This window comes from Gekko japonicus, unplaced genomic scaffold (genome assembly GCF_001447785.1).
Source record: "Gekko japonicus isolate JY-2015 unplaced genomic scaffold, Gekko_japonicus_V1.1 scaffold5, whole genome shotgun sequence".
Taxonomy (NCBI): Eukaryota; Metazoa; Chordata; class Lepidosauria; order Squamata; family Gekkonidae; genus Gekko; species Gekko japonicus.
This window is the reverse complement of record NW_015168652.1, coordinates 3,048,525-3,063,840: the sequence shown is the minus strand read 5'-3', so window position 1 is coordinate 3,063,840 and position 15,316 is coordinate 3,048,525. Positions and strand designations below refer to the sequence as shown.

The following is a 15,316-nucleotide window of genomic DNA, read 5'->3' as shown; positions in this document are numbered from 1 at the left end:
TACAGTGGGAACCAAAGCAGCTGACATCATTCTCCTCTCCCCTGTATGATCCGCACAACAACCCTGTGAGGTATGTTAAGGTAGAAAGTCTGTGAATGGTCCATAATCCCCCAGGCAGCTTTTATAACATGAACTTTCAGGCACATATCTGTGGCAGTAATGGGGTAAGATTTGAGGAGGGCTGGCATCTTTTCCTAACATTTTTTGCCTTGTGGTATTCTGCTTGTGGTGTGATCTGTCTTTTTTGTGGTGTGGCATGGTTGTGTTATTGGGTTTGTTTCTTTTGAAGGGGAAGTGATGTGTTGTGGGTGAGGACATTTTTACCTCAGAATACATCAGGTCGCATATGCAAATAGGGGGGGGGGTTTGAGGTGTGGAATGGAGTGAAGTCCAATCAGCTTCCATATGCAAATGACCTCGAAATGCTGGCCCAATCAGAGAAGAGTGGCCTAGGCTGCATTGGGTGGGAGAGAACTCAGGCAATGCAGCCAGTGGATAGAGACACCTTGTGGTTGACGTATCACAGAGCTAACTGATTTTGGCGAGCATAGAATGTTGCCATGCGAAAATGCTTTTATATATAAGGACAGGATATGTGTGCGTATATATACATACTGTATGTAATACAAAAATACTATGGTTTTAAAAAGGCCTATGTAAGGATTTTTTCCTATCTCTATTGCTCCCTCTATTTTTATTTTGTACCCTTACTGAATAATTTTACCTACATATATAATGTACAAATAAAAAGTAATTTAAAGTAAACATGAAAAATCTATACTTTGATTGAGTCCTGCAGGCACCAATGTATTAAATCTATATATGTCCTTTCAACTTACTTTATATATTGGTAGCACTAATCGAGCCATAAAAACCGGAATATCAGAACACAAATCTAGAATAAAACATCACATTTTTGAGGCTCCGTTAGTAAGTCACTTTGTAGAAAAACATCACACAGCTGAAGATCTGAGACATTGCATATTATATAAATATGTACCACATAGATTTAATCATGTCAGTAGTGCAAAATTATTGTTACAGCAAAAGACACACCTCATATATAGATTTAATACATTGGAGTCTACAGCATTCAATCCGGGAAGTTCTCTAGAAAATATTGGGTGAGTGATTCATAAACCAATTTGGAAATTTGGAATTAGTTCAGTAGCCTTCCTTGTTAGTTAACTTGTACAAGTCCCCTTTAAGACAATAGAACGTCTAGAAGGTCTTCACTCGGATGAAGAGGAGAGAATGGTTTAATAACACTGAGTTTCCACTAGCTTAATGTAATGTATGCATTGGATTCATGTATACTTTTGGTAGAATACATTAAGGTTTTGTTCATTGTGGCGGCCCGAAGGGATGGAGCGCTTGCTAGCAAGTTGCTAGCAGGTTGCAGCAGCATGACAGGGCAGCAACCCACCCAGGGGAGGACTCACCAGCCAGAGGGCATGTGGGGGGGGGCAAAGTCAGGCGCTGGCTGCACCATTGCCAGAAGCCTCAGCTAGGATCCTCAAAGGGGGAAGACCCCAACATCTCACCACTGGCCTGCAAAGCCTCCTCCTGGATGTGTCTCAAACAGCCCAGGGCCTCCCACACACAAACACACACACACCCCACAAGGGGTCCTCCAAACCCTGCCTGCAGGAACAGAAGTGCTCCATGTGATCCCCATTGTTGCCCAGTGCGCAGCTCCATCCTCCTCTGATTTTGTGCTGGGCCGAATTGAGGAGGGAGGGTGGCTACCACCAGACCTGGCCAGTGAGCCAGCCTTCGATTGGCCAGCACTCCCACACTGAGCCCCAATTGGTTAACCCAGTCGTTGTGCTTCCTCCAAGGAGAATGGGGCAGGCAAACGCTGGCACCTGCTCCATGGGCAAGCAGTGGTCTTCATTTGATATTATGTTGGTCTCCATGTCATCAGTCTGTTCAGCTCATACAGACTGCCTGCCCCACTTTCCTATTCTGAGGTCATATTCTGTGGACTGTTTGTTTTCATTACTTGTTAAGGTAGCCTCTTTCCTTCCGCCATAATGTTTCTGCCTTAAACGAAGCATCAGTGATTTGCCAGGGGTTCAGTGTTTGAGTTTTCACATCCTGTCTCTTAAAGAAACAGCAAAAAGAAGAAGAAGAAATCAATGTCCTTTGAGTAAAGACAGCTCAGGCACAATAAAGCAAGCTCTCAGCAAGAACTGTTGGATCTCTTGTTATCTCTCACTTCTTCATAAATCAAAAGGCTTATTTTAAAGACGTAAAGGGGGGAAAGTCTAAAAAAGAAGCAGGCTTTGGTGTTGACTAAACCAGGTCTTGTATGCATTCCACAAATTTAACATAAGAGATTCTTAAGCCAGGACAGTATGACATGGATCACCTTAAGTCATCACTCCATGAGTGTGATGTAGATCTTCCTGAGTCATCACTGACTTTTCCAAAACTACTGTGCCTGTCCCCTAGACATCAGGGCAGGGAAGAATTAGAAGAGCTTGATGTTTTAATGCAGTGGTTCTGGACGATGAGCCAATACCCTCAGGTGAACATGGAGCCCCACCTGCTAGGGCATGAGCCCTGACAGGGCTACCATTTTTTTTTTGCAGCCTTTTGCAAAAACCTATACTAGCACATATGTGCAGAGAACAAAGAAACCAGGCTTCCTGCCTCTGTTTGCATGCATGCTAAGAGAAGCCACAGGCAAGGCAACTAAATGGTGAGGATTCTTTCATGGGTGTGACTTCCGTTTGCTCTTCGCTATGGTACACCTCCTGTTGCTCAGCTTATGTTTCCTGTTTCTAGCTGCCCATGGTCCTAGCCTTAACATGAGTGTGATCTTAACTGCCCACGCATGTGACTCTGATGTCATATGACTTCCTATCATATGCTTGCAGCTCTGGAAAAGTTGAAAAACCACTGCCTTAATGAGTTTCTAACTTCTATGACATGGAATAACAGATTAGAGGCATTTCTCCTTCCTGAAGAAATTCTCAAAAGCATATGGAATCTGATGCAAGAGAGAAGGCAGGGATGCCAGGCCTCCTGCTGTAGTGGAAGGTCTCCTGGCAGTCCCTTTCATTTGGAGGAAATGAATATGCACTGGCATGCTTATGTCACTTCTAGTTAAAACTGGAAAAACTGAGTCCAGTTAAAACTGGAAAAACTCTGTGGTAAAACCATCAAGTTATTGCAAACTGCTAGAGCATCCCGCATGTTACTTCCAGTTTTAGCCAGAAGTGACATAAATAGATTGGCATAATGATGGTGTACCAGGACCCACCCCACCCAAATCCCAGGGATTGCCAGCTGTGACTTGGCAACCCTAATAGAGAAGGTGGGAAATGAAACTTCATAGAATCATAGCATGTTAAAGTTGGAAGGGACCTTGCAAGTCATCTAGTCCAACCCCCTGGACTCTGCAGGAGCATAGCCGAAAGATAGCCCTACGTACCTACAACATATCGGAAAGATGGTTGTCCAGCCTCTGCTTGAAAACATCCAGCGAAGGAGCATCTACCACCTTCTGAGGCAGACTGTTCCACTGCTCAACCACTTGACAGTTAGGAACTTCATACATCATTCTCTTGGAACTGAGTATTTTTTAATTTAAAAAATCATATAAAATATGCCAAAAAAGCTGAAGGAATTTCATCCAATATATTATTTTGCAATGAAAAAGAACATGGCAGCAGCCTCAAGAGCAGTGAAAGCTGTAAAAGAAAGGATTAATGGGTCTTACTTACTTACTTTCATAAGAGTTCTGATTAAGACTGGGCTGCAGAAGGCCAAGATAAGGATGATCATCACAGGCATGCTGAGATTTCAGGATAAAGAGCTAAAATATCATTCTTGGTGTAACACCAGTGGCTAACTACAGAAGCATCATTTCGGCTGTCCATACACTGCAACTAGATTTTACTGCAAAATTTCCAGGAAATCTCAAAAGACAGCCTAGTATGGCACAGAGGCTAAGTGACCAGTGATGGACTTCTTCAGCTCTCTCCTCCCCAAGTATTTTCTAAGTGACTTTTGGCAAGCTATTTTCTCTTTCCATCCACTTCCCAATCCCCATCCCAGCCTTTAGAAGAAGACTTCTCATGTGTAAAACATGCCACTATCAGCTTCTTCAGGCACCACCCCCCGGGAACGGCGGCAAGGCCCATGCGGCTCTGAGCTGCCGGGCCCACCAAACCTCCCCCGCCCCCTGGCAATGGTGGCGAGGTCCGTGTGGCTCCGAGCTGCCGGGCCCGCCAAACCTCCCCCCACGGCAATGGCGGTGAGGCCTCAGCTTGGCCTGCCAAGCCTCTCCCCTCCCCCAGTGGCAGCAAGACCATGGCCAGCCCGCCACACTTTCCCTCCCCACGTGGTGGTGGCAGCTGAGTGGCTCACAGCCACCAGCCCACCAAGCCTTCACCTTCCCACCCCCCAAACAGCAGTGGCAGCGAGGCAGTTTGCAGAGCGTTCCCTGTGCACATGCAGGGAACGCTCTTTTACTTTTGGGGGGATTTAAATATTCCCCCCTATATTTTTTTCAACTTTTTAGATTTTTCTGCACACCTGGGGACTGCCCCAAATGTGCAGGAAAATCTTCCTGTCCCCCAGGTGCCCCCAATGTGCGGATTTAGATATCCGCACGCTGGGGGCGCCTTCACTATTAGATATATAGATAGATATACAATGACTAAACCAGGGTTCCCCTGACTGGACACCCTTCTAAATACTGTGAGAGACGTTATGATGTTGTTGGACTGGTTCAAAAATATTTCTCCACACATACACATTCCCAGTGAAGTCTGACTGGACTCTGAATCCCAACTAGTCCATCCTTAGACTCTTCTCCCTTAAGCACCCCAAGGAAACTAGAAATGATATACCCCGAGGGCCTTTCACTGACAACAGGTACCCAGTTTCTTTCCCCCTCCATGCTGGAGATCTGTCTGTTCCTAGGACTTTTCCCTGGATAACCGAACGACAGGCCTTCCCTGTGTGTGTGGGTGTTTTCCTTTTTAAACAGAGGTCTGCCCTTTGACTCTGGCAAAACCCCTCAGCAAAGTCTCATCTGTCCCTCCGCTCTGTGAAACCCTGTCACTGTGCCACAGACTAAGAGTTTTCCCTCAGAAGGAAGCCTCTAAAAGCCCCTTCTCAACAATAACTCTCTCTCAGAACCGAGCTCTTCAAACTGTCAGCTCTCTCTCCAAGCTTTAAGACCTCAACTGCCTAACTGTCCAGATCTTTTTTCCTCCCAGCTCCCTGCTGGATGCATTCCGCTGTCATGGAGGCAGCTCACCAATCAGAGTGAGCCTCTGCCACTGCCTACACTCAGACTGTTTTTACTTAGCTCATCACAGCAGGTTACATCAAATTTGATAAAAATACAATATACACAATTAATACAATTAAAACACTGTTTAGGATCTGTTTAGGCCCAATCTGCAATATTCAAAATCCAGATAGAGTGCTCAACTACAATGTAAGAATCACATTTTAGCTGAAATGTGTTTGGTCCTTGTATTTGGATACATTTTGTACCTTTAACCTGTAGTTATATATTCTGACATTTGTCCTGATATTAGGTATAGGTACTTATATACAGAACCATAGATATGTGGTTTTTGTTGTGATTTTAATATTTCCTATGCATAATTAAAATGTATTGCATATTTTTATATTAGCACTCTGTGTTTAGCCATATTTAATTATTGTTTTTGTCTCAACCTTTTTGGTTACTGTCCTTTAAAGATATGGGCATATTAGAAAGCCAAAACAAGGAACCTATGAGGAACAGATGAAAAAAAGTACACCCAAGCATTCCTCAAGAAGACAACGAAGTGGTTGCATAACAAACATTCCATCAAATGTCCATATAATTAGAGAAGTGACAAGTTATTCTAACTATGGCCCCGGTCACATGAGCAGGAAAAGCCGCGGCAGAAGTGCGGCTTTTTAGAGCTGGAACAAACAGAAGCGCGGCAGCGGGATCAGACAGGTCCCCCGAGGCTCTGAGCTTCTTCCGGCAGCTGTGATCACATGCTGCAGGGAAAGCAACTCTAAGAAGGGTGAGGAGGGCCAGCCGCAGCAGTTGTGTGCATGCGCACTTCGCCATTACCATGCATACCATGGGATAACCACGCGTTGTCAATCCCATGGCCGCCGTTGCTGCGCGTCATCCAGTAGGTAATGCCCTTTCACTACTCTCTTTTAGATCTGCATCTTTGGCCGGAAGGGACGGGTTGGGGGTGGGTGCGCGACGCTTGCCAGATGTTGGCATCTGATTGTGCCGGTTTAATCCACCCTCAACCCATCCGTTTCACGGGGTAAATCCTCCCGTGTGACCGGGGCCTATGAGAGCCAATCAGCAGATCAAATATAGAATTTATCCCTTTTGATATTTTAAGCGGGCCCTTGTGGGTATATAAAGTTGTATGATTTGTAAGGAAACAAACCACAGTACGTTTGGTTATGTTTGATTCAGTACCCTTAAAGACTGGACAGGAAAAAATGCAGTTTTCAACATTTCAGTCAAGAGCAGAATTTGGAACCAAATTGTGAAAATGTGTCTTCTGCATAATAGAAGTTCAACTTGTTTAAGATACTGTATTCTAAGAGTATTTAAAAAAATTAAAATATGTTGCATATAAGCAAAAATGAATATAATTTGTGAAATCAGTACTGAATTGGCTGGCTAATTATTTATGTGGGAATTATTTTATCCTGCCCTGTTAATAATCTCTGCTGAAAGATGTGACTTGGTACCTCTTGTGAGGCTAGGAATTTCTTTTGTTTCTTTTTCCTTCCCTAACTTTTCCCAGCCAATCATAGATTGCATACAAAACATGATGACATCATGGAGTCAATAGATTTGACTATCAGGCAACATCAGAAGGTAGATGAAGCACACTGCCATTACTGTGTGTTTGTGACAGAATGTGAATCACAATGCACATTCAAGCACATAATCCATCAAGAACTTTCTGGTATGTGCCCAAATGTGCATTTTGGTAGAGATCTGCATTCCAATGACCTGTACCTCCAAAGCAGTTCTGTGTTTTGCTACACTCTTATGGTTTCTCATCGCAACACAGTATGGCAAAATGGCATGTCATTCAGTTGTCATGGCAACAAGGATGCATCCCACCCCCCATCGCCACAGATACTCTCCTCTTTTTGAATCTCCTTTCCGGAGATGAAAATATTACCAGAATTTGGGTAGCAAAACTGTTCACAAAATTCACCCCAAACTGAATTGTTTTTTACATCTTTCTCCAGTGACCCACTGATGTCCCACTTTGTCTCGTATCTGTGCACAAAAGGAGTCTTGTTCTGAGATGTGATGCCTTTGAATCCCCCCCCCCTTAAAGCTATATATAAGATTGTATGTCCTTCATATATTAAGGTATAAGGCTATTCAGGAGGTACTTCAAACCTCCTTTTTTCCCCTTCGTGGAACATATTATCATAGATGAAAAAAGCAAGTTAAGTATTACATGTGGATAATATATTTTCACTTTCAAGGGGAGGAGGGAGAGACCAAAGTTGGGGCCAAGGTGGATGGAAGTATTTATTAAAATGGGCCAGATTCCTTCAAGAAGTAGGGGCTAAAACACATTTTAAAATGTGGCATGCTTTCTGGACAATCACCAGCATGCTTGTAAAGGCATCAGTTGCATTATTTTTACTCGTAACAAAAAAAAACCCCATCATTTCCAACAGGACATGCCAGTGTATATTAGGGGTGTGCGCTCAGTATATACCGAGCTGAATAAATACTAGAAAAATACCTTATCAGTATTTTTCTGGTATTTATTCAGCTGAATCAGATTTTCTAATCTGATTCAGCTCCTGATCTAGTGGAGCCCGAATAAAAGCCAATATTATTCAGCTTTTATTTGGGCTCAACACTTGCCGAAGCGGTGTGAGTTCACCCACCTTCCGGGTGAGCTTGCGCCACTTCTGGGTTCCTTGTGTGCAGCTTGGCTTTGCAAAAGCCATTTAAAGAGAAAGTTCCTTTAAAATAGCTTTTGCAATGCCAAGCTGCCCGTGTTACTCTGGAGAAGTGTGGGGGGTCTTTAAATCCCCCCCCTTCCTGAGTTGTGCCACAGCAGCTGCATACCTCCACAGTTTGCCTTCCCTTCTCTTGTGGAGGCATGCTGCTCAGGTGGCATGACTCCAGAAAAGAAATGGGGACTCTTTAAATGTCTCTCCTTCTCAAGTCACAGTGCAGTGGTGGCACATCTCCACAAGCAAAGGGAAGGCAATTTGCTTTCATGGAATCATAGAACCATATATTTGGAAGGGACCTCCAGGGTCATATAGTCCAATCCCCTGCACAATGCAGGACATTCGCAAATACCGCCCCCTCCACACCCACAGTGACTACTGTTCCACGCCCAGAAGATGGCAAAAAACCCTCCAGGATCCCTGACCAAACTGGCATGGAGAAAAATTGCCTTCTGACCCCAAAGTGACAATCAGCATTTCACTGTGCATGTAAGAAAGGGCCACAAGCAGTGTTCCCTCTAAGCTGAGTTAATGTGAGCTAGCTCACAGTTTTTTAGGCTATGGCTCACACATTTTTCTCTTAGCTCAGGAAGGATGGCCCCAGAGCACACTAATTTATGCAGCAGCCAAATCACCTGCTCACAACTTTAATGCCGGTAGCTCACAAAGTAGAATTTTTGCTCACAAGACTCCACAGCTTAGAGGGAACACTGGCCACAAGAACTAAGCACTGATGCAACCATTCCTGCCCTCCCTCTCATGATCCGCCTAAGTTCACATAATCAGCATTGCTGTCAGATGGTTGAAAACCAGTGGCAGAATTGGTTGAAAACCAGTGAGGAACTGCTCTATCAGGAAGACCTTCCTAATATTTAGCCAAAAACTCTTCTGATTTAATTTCAACCTGTTGGTTCTGGTCCGACCTTCTGGGGCAACAGAAAACAACTCCACACCATCCTCTATATGACAGCCCTTCAAGTACTTAAAGATGGTTATCATATCACTTCTCAGTTGTCTCGTCTCCAGGCTAAACATACCCCACGCCTTCAACCTTTCCTCTTTGTTGCCCATTACCATCTTCGTTGTTCCAGCTTCTCTATATCTTTCTTAAATTGTGGTGCCCAAAACTGAACACAATACTCTAGGCGAAGTCTAATCATAGCAGAGTAAAGTGATACCATCACTTTGTGTGATCTGAACTCTATACTTCTGTTGATACAGCCCAAAATCACATTTGCCTTTTTAGGAAGCAAATCACACTGCTGACTCATGTTCATTGTATAGTCTACTAAGACCTCTAGGTCCTTGTTGCACATACTACTACCAAGTTTCCCCCAACCTATAATTTTGCATTTGATTGTTCCTACCTAAGTGCAGAACTTTACATTTATCCCCAGTGAAATTCATTTTATTTGTTTTAGCCCAGTTTTCCAGCCTGTCAAAATCATCCTGTATCCTGACTTTGGCTTCTACCGTATTTGCTACCCCTCCCAATTTAGTATTAGCTGCAAATTTAATAAGCATTCCCTCTATCCCTTCATCCAAATCATTGATAAAGATGTTGAACAAAACAGGTTCCAGGACAGATCTTTGAGGCACTCCACTTGTCACTCCTCTCCAAAAAGATGTGGAGCCATTCACAAGTACTCTTTGGGCGCAATCTGTCAACCAGTTACAGATCCACCTAACAGTCATAGGATCCAAACCACATTTTTCAATTTGTCAACAAGAATATTATGTGGAACCTTATCAAAAGACTTACTGATATCCAGATAAACTACATCTACAGCATTCCCCTAATCCAGCAACGTAGTAAATTTCTCAAAAACGAGATAAGTTTAGTCTGACATGACTTGTTCTTGAGAAAAAATGCTGGCTCTTAGTCATCACAGCCATCCTTTCTAAACGCTCAAGGACTGACTGATTATTTGTTCTAAAACTTTCTCAGGTATAGACATCAAGCGTATGGGTCGGTAGTTATCCGAATCCTCCTTTTCTCCCTTCTTGAAGATGGGGACATTTGCCCACCTCCAGTCTTCTGGCACCTCACCTGTTCTCCAAGAATTCTCAAAAATAATGGACAGAGGCTCAAAAATTACATCCACAATTTCTTTTAATACGCTTGGATGCAGTTCATCTGGCCCTGAGGACATTTCATTTAAAGAAACTAGGTGTTTATGTACTACCCCCTATGCCGATTCTAGGCTGCACCTCATCATATGTTCTGTTTTTTCCATGTTGAGCGCCATTTCCCTTGCAAGAGAAGACTGAGGAAAAGTAGGAACTGAGCAGTTCACCTCTTACAATTTCACTTTCCTGTCTCCGCAATGGGCCTACCATGTCTTTGCTCTTTTTCTTACTTTGAACATAAGAAAAGAATCTGTTTTTGTTGTTTTTAGCATATCTCGCTAGCCTAAGCTCATACTGAACTTTAGCTTTCCTAACTCTCTCTCTACAAGCACCGGTTATTTGTTTATGTTCATCCTTGGTTATAAGGCACTCGTTCTACTTTCTGAATGAGTCATTTTTATTTCTCAAATCTTTGAAAGCTGTTTATGGAGCCACCTTGGCTTCTTTAGGCTCCTCCCATTTTTCCTTCTCATAGGAATTGTTTGTGATTGTGCCTTCAGTATTTCACTTTTAAGAAACTCCCATCCCTCTTAAGCTCCCTTCTCCTTAAGTATTTCTGACCATGGGATTCCACCCAGCATAACTTTAAGTTTATCAAAATTTGCTTTCCTGAAGTCCAACCTATATGTCTGACTGTGTACAGCTTTTCCCTTCCCCAAGACTGTAAATTCCAAAATTACATGGTCACTACTACCCAGGGTGCCCACTACTTTCATCTCATCAACCAGTTCTTTCCTGTTGGTAAGAAGCAAGTCGATCATGGAGGTGTGCTGCCAAGGCGACACAACTCCAGAGAATGAGTTTTTAAAATCTTTAAATGCCTTTCTTCTTGAGATGCGGGAAGCCATTTCAGCCCTCCCTTTCCCCCCCCCTCTGGAGGAGGGGGAGTAAAACGGGTTTAAAGCCTTCCTCCCATTTAAACTGATCAGCTAAACTGTTTGGTTTAAATGGGAGGAAGCATCACGGCTTGAGGATCCAGTACCCATTATACCCTATGGGGAATGGTCCCTATAGGGTATAATGGAGCCGAATAAATTCAGCAATACTGATTATTTCCCAAATTCCAATACAATACTAATATTGGGATTCAGGAATATCAGTATATACCAATATTTTTCGAGTTTGGTATACCTGAACCCCAAAAAATCCAATTTTTTGTGTGCACACTCCTAGTGTATATGCATTCATCAAGTGCTAGAGTCTATTTGGGATAATTACTCATTTTTACACACACATGTGCTTTTCCTTGTTCAAAATGTATTCTAGTTGCTCTGATAGAACTATTGAAAGACTAGTTAGGACAAATCTGCAGACAAATCCAAAATGCTTAGAGAACTGTGTGCTTCTTTCTGATAATTACAACATATATGGAGACCAGAATGAATTGGACCTTATGTTTTAGTCACATAGCCCTAACATGGATGTAATAGGACACTATTTGTAGCAAAGCTGAGCTTGCATCTAAGAATCTGACATTTTAAAGTTGCTTAAAGGTAAAGGTTCCCTTGTTCAAAAGCCAGTCGAATCCGACTCTAAGGTTGCGGTGCTCATCTCCATTTCAAAGCCGAAGAGCCAGCGCTGTCCGAAGACGTCATTACTTAAAAAAAGAATCCAGAATTTAATATCTGTTCAGCTATTAGAACAAAGTTTGAGTGCAGTGGCACCTTTAAGACCAAAAAAGTTTAATTCTAGCCGGTATAAACTCACATGTGTATGTTGGTCTTAAAGGTGCCACTGGACTCAAACTTCATTCTGTTGCGTCAGACAACACGGCTACCCACCTGAATCTATGTTCAGCTATTAGTTACTGTATTGGGGGGGGGGAAATCTGTGAAACACTCGTAGAAATAATTGTGGTTTTTTTTGTCACCACAGACGAACCAAACTCCTGGAGTTCTCCCTCTGCCACCTCCCCAGGTCTGCCGGAAGTAACTATTTCCCTCGATGACATTGTCTCACCATTTTCTTCATCACATCTAGTCCACTCCTCTGACCCTTCCCACCAGATGCACCCAGAATCAACATGGGATATCAAGAGGGAACCTGAAGTCAGAAAACCAAAGGAGCTTTCAGCAGACAGCCACAAAAAGAAAAGGTTAGGGGAGCAAACGGAGAGATCTGTGAACCCAAAAAAGGTAGACAGGTCAAAACATGAAGAGGCTTCCAGGAAAGGAAGCTCAGAAAACCAGAGTATGACTGGTGAAAGCAGCAGGCTGGCCTTGGAAAGTAAGATAGTGGAAAGGAACACAACAGCTGAGGCCGGAGAACGAGATCTTGGGTATGCTGGAACCAATGCCGAGCTGGCTGGGAGAGCCAAGTGGCTGGAAAGCAAAAGAGGAGACTCTCTCAGCACAAAAGATCACAGTGTCACAGTTGCCACAGAGAAGAAATCAGCTGCAGCTCCTGAACACGTCAAGCTTGATTCGACTGGTGCTACAAAGACGTACAGTAGCAATAGCTGCAGCTCTCACGGAAGCGACACAGACCACAGTCAGATGGAATCCGACAGAAAGCCCAGTGAGTTCCCACGGAAGGGACACCTCCACTCCATTAACACACGCAGCACCAACACAACAGCCCGAAAGGCAACTGTCTCACCAGGACCATGGAAGATTCCTGGCTCCAGTAAGCTTCCTGATGTCCTAAAATCTAGCACGTCAGCCATGAGCCGATAGATCCGTGACTGTTGCCCTCAGTTCTGCAGTGATGCAGAACATTCTCCTTTGCTTCTGTTTCACGTTTGTTAATTTAATTTATTTAACTACCACACACAACCATTGCTGAAAACATTGAGAAGCAGGAACAATAATGTGTAATTCCATGACAACGCGCATAGCGTCTAATCAGTTGAAGCAACGTGTAGTTACACAGTATTTAAATGTGACCCTTAAATCCCCAGTTTCATTTTAGAGACTTTGGCAGCTATGGAAGAAACCAAAATAATATGAAGGACAGACAAACCACAAAGATGGTGCAGTGTAGCTTTAGTAGGTTGTTTGTCATTGCATGAAGGACTTGGGGTTTTCATTCAGACTTTATATCAAGAAACTGGAAGAAGTTTTAGCAATCACAAACTGGAACATCGCCTTAAATAAAAACTCCACAGAGCAAAGCTGAAAGAGGAAGAGAATCTTTTATTCTGAGTTAAATGTTGTAAATAAAATTGTTCTCAACATATCCAGACAGGGATTTGATGCATTTGAAATTGTACATCCATGACATGTCTCCACTGTTAACACTTTGGAATGGGCCACCCTCAAGCTGGTAGTAGAAGTCATGATGCAAGGTGAGGAATCCTACCGGATTAGCTGGTGTGATACCATTTCTACTGCCTTTTTTTGTGTGTGTGTGAACAAACCATATTTCTGTATGTTGGGGGGAAAGTTAGGGTGGAAGCGTAGTTGCAAATCTAGCTTCAAAAGCAATTTACCACAGGTGTCTCCCATTCCCACACAGGGAATCCCACAAACCACACAAAGTGTCAGCTACTCACAATGAGAACTGTAATGGGCCATTGCCACTATGAGGAAGGAACAATGCCTGAAAAATTGCAGTCCTTTCAGAACAATCTCTCTCTCCAGCAGGCACTAAAAATTGTCTCAGCTTTAGTTCAACCTTCTTTTAATAAGAATGTATCTTTGAGTTCTCCTTCTCAATCACATTCTAAGAATTCCAAGATACAGAGCCCTTTAAAAAATTATCATGTATTCATCCGACTGTCTTCCTGCCATATTTCTAGTTATATCTTAACTAGCATTTAATGTTCAAATCTTGTGCCATGAGAACATTTCATTCCATGCTGATGAGGTACAGTTTCTCCAATGAGCTCCATTACTCGTGTCCTTGTCCCTGAGAGGTTTGCTATTTTTCTAGCCGCATCCACAGAAATAAACCAAATAATTTATTTTTAAAAAAACTCAATAATTGTTTCAAAGTAACAAACTGTTAACACTTGCAAAAATGCATTTGGGCAACCTCTCAAGAGACCTGGAAATACATTGCTCAGTGACTGGCCAAAATCTAGTTGCTGTTGAAGAACAATGGAAGTTTTGATTTGGAGAAGTGTGTGAGGAGGTGGTGGAATGCTATCCATTAAGATGAAGTTTGGTATAAGAAATCTGCATCGTCAGTCCTCACCAACCATTTATTAGAGAGAGCTACTGAAATTTTATTTTATTTTATATCTGCATCGTTAGTCCTCACCAACCATTTATTAGAGAGAGCTACTGAAATTTTATTTTTCCTCCGGGAGATATAGTGACTTCCTTCAATCAGAGTTAGTTGAAAAAGATTACAGAAAGGGTTTTGCACCTTTGAAACAAAATGCTTATTTTAAGAGGTAGTCCCATTGTAATTTTTTAAAGAAAGCACAAAGATAGGTAGCTGTTTACAAAAGACATTATATATATAGTTTTTAATTAAAAATTATAGATATATCTTTATCCCCTGCCCTAGACATTTGGCATAATTTGCTGTTAATTTATTAAATCTCAATTTTTGGACACTATTCCCCTACTATAAATACATGTCCAATTACGTTATTTCATAGATATAAAGAACAGAAAACAATTGAGATTATGCCTGTATAAACTCCAATTTGCACAGTTCCCAGCGACTCCTTGTGCAGTAATTGCTTTCTGCGGCTGTAATTGATACCCCGTGAAGACGGCACATCATCTAAATCCCATTCCAGATAATATTTCTGTGTAGTGTTAGCTGTGAATTTACCTTGTACAGCTCTATTGCTATAAATATAATTCCATGTATTAATAGTCACAGAAAGGCTGTAAGTGAGCAACTATTTTTATGAAACGCACCACTATGGATAAATTAACTTTTACAGAAATCTTGTTTACTGTATGATATTCTAAACCACTCAAATAAAATATATATCCAATAATCTTTTTTCCCAACTGTTTATGCTGTGTAATTAATTATGGAGGGGGGTATCTACCAGAAGAATATTTGGTTCATACACAGTGGTAGTGAAGGAGGAATGCATAATTTCACTGCAGAAAGAATGTTATTTTTGCCCAAGTACATATATAACAAAAAACAGGCAGCTAAAACACACCAATTCAAAAAGGCTAGAAACAAGTTGCCATCTCATCTGTTCACTCCTCCTGCTCCTGGTCACAACTTGGAGAGTCACACTAGCTAGAAAGATAGCTTTGCTTTCAGTTGCAGTCCGCCCAAA

The 15,316-nt window shown here is 42.4% G+C and overlaps 1 protein-coding gene across 1 annotated transcript in view; it reads left to right on the top strand.

Moving 5' to 3' along the window:
• The window catches only part of MAGI2 (membrane associated guanylate kinase, WW and PDZ domain containing 2), a 959,850-nt gene extending 946,914 nt beyond the window's left edge, over nt 1-12,936 (top strand). Inside the window, exon 22 of the mRNA XM_015415060.1 lies at nt 11,995-12,936. Within this exon, the coding sequence (XP_015270546.1) occupies nt 11,995-12,794 (800 nt within the window). The 3' untranslated portion in view covers nt 12,795-12,936. The remainder of the gene's footprint in view (nt 1-11,994) is intronic.
• Nucleotides 12,937-15,316: the final 2,380 nt, after the last annotated feature.